Source organism: Haliotis rubra, unplaced genomic scaffold (assembly GCF_003918875.1).
Source record: "Haliotis rubra isolate DU_JTF1 unplaced genomic scaffold, ASM391887v1 Scf55, whole genome shotgun sequence".
In the NCBI taxonomy this organism is placed as follows: domain Eukaryota; kingdom Metazoa; phylum Mollusca; class Gastropoda; order Lepetellida; family Haliotidae; genus Haliotis; species Haliotis rubra.
This window is the reverse complement of record NW_025767246.1, coordinates 1,800,726-1,806,725: the sequence shown is the minus strand read 5'-3', so window position 1 is coordinate 1,806,725 and position 6,000 is coordinate 1,800,726. Positions and strand designations below refer to the sequence as shown.

Here is a 6,000-nt window from a genome sequence, read left to right as displayed (position 1 = left end):
TGAAGAGTTCTCGAAGGGAAGTAACTCTAAAGCAAATGTTGCGAGAGAGAGAATTTATGCTGCCTGGTTCTGGGAATATGTAATTTATGCTACCACACAAAATCCGATTCGCATACGACTGGAAATACCGATAATTCACTGTATTATTTAAAGCAATAAATGTAATAACACTTTTATTTGGACATCATCACGATAAAATTACATTTTTGACAAGTATTCTTCATTTAGATAGTTTATAGGAGTGAGTGATCTGGATTTTACGCCGCGTTTAGCAATATTCCAGCAATGTCACGGTAGGGGACACCAGCAAGGGGATTGACACACAGTTTCCATGTGGGGAATCGAAACTTCGGCGTTATTGCGAAAACTAGGCTACATCCCCGTTGTTTCTGTAATTTTCACTGCTTTGACCAAACTACATAAATTTTCAATCTTGACAATCATAACCGTTGAAAGGAGTGATATTGAAAATCCAGTACCCTGTGATATCGTTGAACTGATTAAATTGGGGGCCCTGAATGAGTCACAATTCGTTCAATCGCTTGAAAAGTAAATAGTGTAATTCGTTCAATGCGTTTTGTCCCCATACTTCTCACTGAGCACAAATGGAGTGCTTACTTCAGCATAATGTTTCAGTTTTTAATGAGGATTGTATTTGTTTTATGATATAAGGTATAATTAAATAATGTCGTTCTCGTTTCCTTTTGTAAATGTGGTGTATATTTGGATACATTATACACGTAACTTGACCTTACACTGAATTGATTGACATCGTTAACTATACATGCACTAACTTAATATATTTAAGTCATGTGTAAGAAATATTATCTAGCCCAATTGTGTTCCTATAACATTCATGTACTTCAATCAAATTTCTGCCATGTTTACGCAATCCGTTGAAAGTGGTGGTTGTAGTCCATATATGTCGTTAACGTATCAGTTTAACGTGTAAAAACCCAATCTACCAAGCTGTTGCCATTTTAAAAAAAACTCAGCCCTAGATGTCTTCGTAACTGATTATCAATGGCACCCGTCTTTTCTAAGCTTCAGTCAAACCTCTTGTCGAGGGTGAGTGAGTGCGTTTAGTTTTACGCCGCACTCAGCACTATTCCAGCTATATGGTAGCGGGCTGTAAATAATCGAGTCTGGACCAGACAATCCAGTGATCAACAGCATGAGCATCGACTTGCGCAACTAAGAACCGATGACATGTGTCAACCAAGCCGGCGAGCCTGACCACCCGATCCAATTAGTCGCCTCTGTCGACGGTGAAAGGACCCACGTAAATACTTCGAGTTACCCATGGTGCGACACAAACAAAAATGGTGAGTTTAGAAGGAATATGCAAGTAACAAGCTTTTATTTCGAGACAACTGTACGTTCGACACATTAACTTTCGCCACAATGATGTTTCACTTTAGTTCTATTTTTAACCAACCCTGTTTACTCCATTAAAGTGAGTTTATTTTTACGCCGCTTTTAGCAATATTCCAGCAATATCACGGCGGGGGACACCAGAAATTGGCTTCACACAATGTACCCATGTGGGGAATCGAACCCGGGTCTTCGGCGTGTCGAACGAACGCTTTAACCACTAGGCTACCCCACCGCCCAACTCTATTAAAGATAGGATAAGATTCTGAGACAGGTGGCGGGTCTCCACTTGGAATAGAGTCAGCTGCACGTAGCGGCTTCTCCATGGTAAATTTCATTATATTAAATCCCACTAAACAAATATCAAAGATACGAAATGAATAATGAACGAACACTATAAGTTATCACATCGTGTCTCGGGAAATACGGGGTTTTATCAGTCCCGCCTCCTGCTCGGGGAATACAACCTTACTCGGGACTGATAAAACCCCGTATTTCCCGAGACACGATGTGATAACGCATTTATCTAGCCGAATGTTTTTACTAAATCAAAAGAATACAATACGCATCAATTTCATTCTCAGTTGTGGCAAAACGTTTCCTTGCTGCCATGTTGACACCAGCTGATCGATTGACCTCAATGCAGCGCACGTTACTAAAGGCTTGGCGATGCACGCTTTTCTCACTTCACATGGTCACCGAGGCGTCGCGGGATGATACGACTTTTGTACTCCCTGCTCGCGGATCGTGACGGGTGTACATTGTATTTTATCAGAGTCACGTGAACCAATCAAAACTCGACATTCTTACATGAGGCTGGATAACGGCCTTTCAGTCCTGTGTGTCTTCAACATGAACCGGATCTTCAACTATACTGAAGTTAATAATCATCCGAATCCCGTCTTAAGACTACGAATGTCCCGCATCCAGACATTGTGTTCACATAGGATTGATCTGTAAAACGGGCCCCTTGTTTGTTAATAGAGGAAACTCGGTGAGTCAGGCACCTAAATGGTCATGCCGTGAAATTAATCCTCAAGAGATGGTGTATTCCGAGCATTCGTCACCCCTCGCATATTTCCGTAAAACGCAACCGGCTGACCCCGTATGTTTGCCACAAATGAATTCTGTGTTCATCAATGTGTGAATCCCATTTCTGGTGTCCCCCGCCGTGATGTTGCTGGAATATTGCTAAAAGCGGCGGAAAACCAAACTCAGTCAGTCAGTCAATACTTACATGCATAACAAAGGACTTGTGTATATTCTTGATTAGAAACCATGTCTCGATAAAACATATGTGAGTGAAGTGGTTTAATTCCGGTCAGATCTTAAACGTGTACTGCTTCGATAAAACCCTCAAGTTCAATTATGGTGCCGAAAAAAACTGAGGATTAAAAAGGGGAATAAACAGAATCATGAAGGAACCGGCGAGTGAGTAATGTATCTGGACTGTGTCACATCCTGGCACGTAAAAGCACACTCGTGGATGCCCCTGGGGCGGCGGGGTAGCCTAGTGGTTAAAGCGTTGGTTCGTCACGCCGAAGACCCGGGTTCGAATCCCCACATGGGTACAATGTGTGAAGCCCGTATCTGGTGTTCCCCGCCGTGATGTTGCTGGAATATTGCTAAAAGCGGCGTAAAACCAAACTCAGTCAGTGGATGCCCCTATGCATGATAATACCAAACAAACAAACATTAGATAAATACTACATTTAATAACATCACAGCTTCACATGTATACACAAAATGAGTATGAATTCATCATCGATTATCAAGTGTATTGAACCTCCATTCTAAACTGATATATACTCATGGAAACAAATAAGGGAACACATGAAAGTACGAGTGTTCCTTTATTTATTCCCAGAATTTCACCCACAGTGCAATACATACCTTGTGAAGAAACCTTGAAAAGAATAAAGGAACACTTGTACTTTCATGTGTTCCCTTATTTGTTTCCATGAGTATATTTTATCAAGACGGATGGACATTCAATACACCTGGATTGAGGGTCAAGGAGTGCCCAGCACTCGTTGTTCGATAAAGATATCACTAGGCCAGAGATATTGCATGTATCCCTGACCAAGAGGTCGAGAGTACGAAACCCGAAACACGTGATGGTTACAACACCGTTATACCACTCAACTAAACATCATTAACTCACACGTGGCTAGATCAGGTGTCTGAGTGTCATGGCGTTAAGTAGATTAAGTGTTTGCAGGGGTGGAAATAACCCATTTCCCGACGCCCGAGTCCAGTGTTTTTTACTGTCGGGCAAGCAAATTTGTATATCACACTGTACTGGTGTCCAGTTGACTTTCCAATATTAATTATTATGTTTATTTAAAAAATCAACAGGAACGGCCGGTATAATGGAACAATTATCAGGGTAAGTGATTTTACATGTGCCACTGTACCGGAGTACACTAGCAATTTTAAAGTTATTTCCACCCCTGTGTTTGTGTTATGTTTAATGAACCACGCGTTTGTGTCATGATGTTTTAATCTACCACATTTTTTGTCAGGACGTTTGATGCCCTGTGTTTGTGTTATGTTTAATGAACCACGCGTTTGTGTCATGATGTTTTAATCTACCACATTTTTTGTCAGGACGTTTGATGCCCTCATGCCGCGATATTGCTGGAATATTGCTGGAATATTGCTAAGAGCGGCGTAAAACCCAACTCACACACTCGCTAATATACCAGGTGGTTGTGTCATGATGTTCAATGTACATATTTCTGACACAGTTTGTGACGCACAAAGCGTTTGTGTTGTAATGATGACAGTATCACCCGTTCTCGCATATATATGTAACGCTTATTTGTGTCATGCTGTTGGATATGCCAAATGTTTGTCACGATTTTAAATGTACAACATGACCTTTGAGCGAGCGTAAAGTCTTGTTTGCGAACAACTTTGTGATCATAACGATGATATGTAGCGAGATGCCCATAGTGAAGATTTCTCCACTGGAAGAGCCAATGAGTGAGTGATCAGAACTCCGTGCTGGACGTGACTCGTATACTCTCGTAGGCGATGCTACTTTGTACGTTGTCTTCCCGGGTTGTCGCCTTGGTCGCTCCTGTCCTGCAACAATACTTCATGCTATCACTGCCTGCAACATCACGCCATGCTATCATTCTGCATGCAACATCACGTCATGCTAGCACTCTGCTGCAACATTACGTCATGCTATCATTCTGCCTGCAACAATACGTCATGCTATCACTCTGCCTGCAACATTACGTCATGCTAGCATTCTGCCTGCAACAATACGTCATGCTATCACTCTGCCTGCAACAATACGTCATGCTATCACTCTGCCTGCAACATTACGTCATGCTAGCATTCTGCCTGCAACAATACGTCATGCTATCACTCTGCCTGCAACATTACGTCATGCTAGCATTCTGCCTGCAACAATACGTCATGCTATCACTCTGCCTGCAACAATACGTCATGCTAGCACTCTGCCTGCAACATTACGTCATGCTATCACTCTGCCTGCAACAATACGTCATGCTATCATTCTGCCTGCAACATCACGTCATGCTATCACTCTGCCTGCAACATCACGTCATGCTATCACTCTGCCTGCAACAATACGTCATGCTATCATTCTGCCTGCAACAATACGTCATGCTATCACTCTGCCTGCAACATTACGTCATGCTAGCACTCTGCCTGCAACATTACGTCATGCTATCACCGCCTGCAACATCACGCCATGCTATCATTCTGCCTGCAACATTACGTCATGCTAGCACTCTGCCTGCAACATTACGTCATGCTAGCACTCTGCCTGCAACAATACGTCATGCTAGCACTCTGCCTGCAACATTACGTCATGCTAGCACTCTGCCTAACATTACCGGCCACGTCATGCTGCAACATTAGCACTCTGCCTGCAACAATGCGTCATGCTATCAACGCCTGCAACATTACGTCATGCTAGCACTCTGCCTGCAACAACCGTCATGCTATCACTCTGCCTGCAACATTACATCATGCTAGCACTCTGCCTGCAACAATACGTCATGCTATCATTCTGCATGCAACATCCGTCATGCTATCATTCTGCCTGCAACATCACGTCATGCTATCACTCTGCCTGCAACATTACGTCATGCTATCATTCTGCATGCAACATCACGTCATGCTATCACTCTGCCTGCAACATTACGTCATGCTATCATTCTGCCTGCAACATCCCGTCATGCTATCACTCTGCCTGCAACAATAATACGTCATGCTATCACCGCCTGCAACATTACGTCATGCTATCATTCTGCCTGCAACATCACGTCATGCTATCATTCTGCCTGCAACATCACGCCATGCTATCATTCTGCCTGCAACAATACGTCATGCTATCACCGCCTGCAACAATACATCATGCTAGCACTCTGCCTGCAACATTACGTCATGCTAGCACTCTGCCTGCAACATTACGTCATGCTAGCACTCTGCCTGCAACATTACATCATGCTATCATTCTGCATGCAACATCACATCATGCTATCATTCTGCCTGCAACATCGGCCGCCATGCTATCATTCTGCCTGCAACATCACGTCATGCTATCATTCTGCCTGCAACATTACGTCATGCTATCACTCTGCC

General features: G+C 43.1%; 1 protein-coding gene across 6 annotated transcripts in view; it reads right to left on the bottom strand.

The window, feature by feature from the left end:
• Window positions 1-3,916: 3,916 nt before the first annotated feature.
• The window catches only part of LOC124253723 (sodium-dependent lysophosphatidylcholine symporter 1-B-like), a 45,282-nt gene continuing 43,198 nt past the window's right edge, over window positions 3,917-6,000 (bottom strand). For 5 of the 6 annotated variants that reach the window (XM_046687544.1, XM_046687540.1, XM_046687542.1 and 2 more), the window contains one exon: window positions 3,917-4,464. In XM_046687544.1, coding sequence (XP_046543500.1) covers window positions 4,371-4,464 — 94 coding nt within the window. In that variant the 3' untranslated portion in view covers window positions 3,917-4,370. The remainder of the gene's footprint in view (window positions 4,465-6,000) is intronic. The other variant, XM_046687541.1, reaches the window with a different exon arrangement.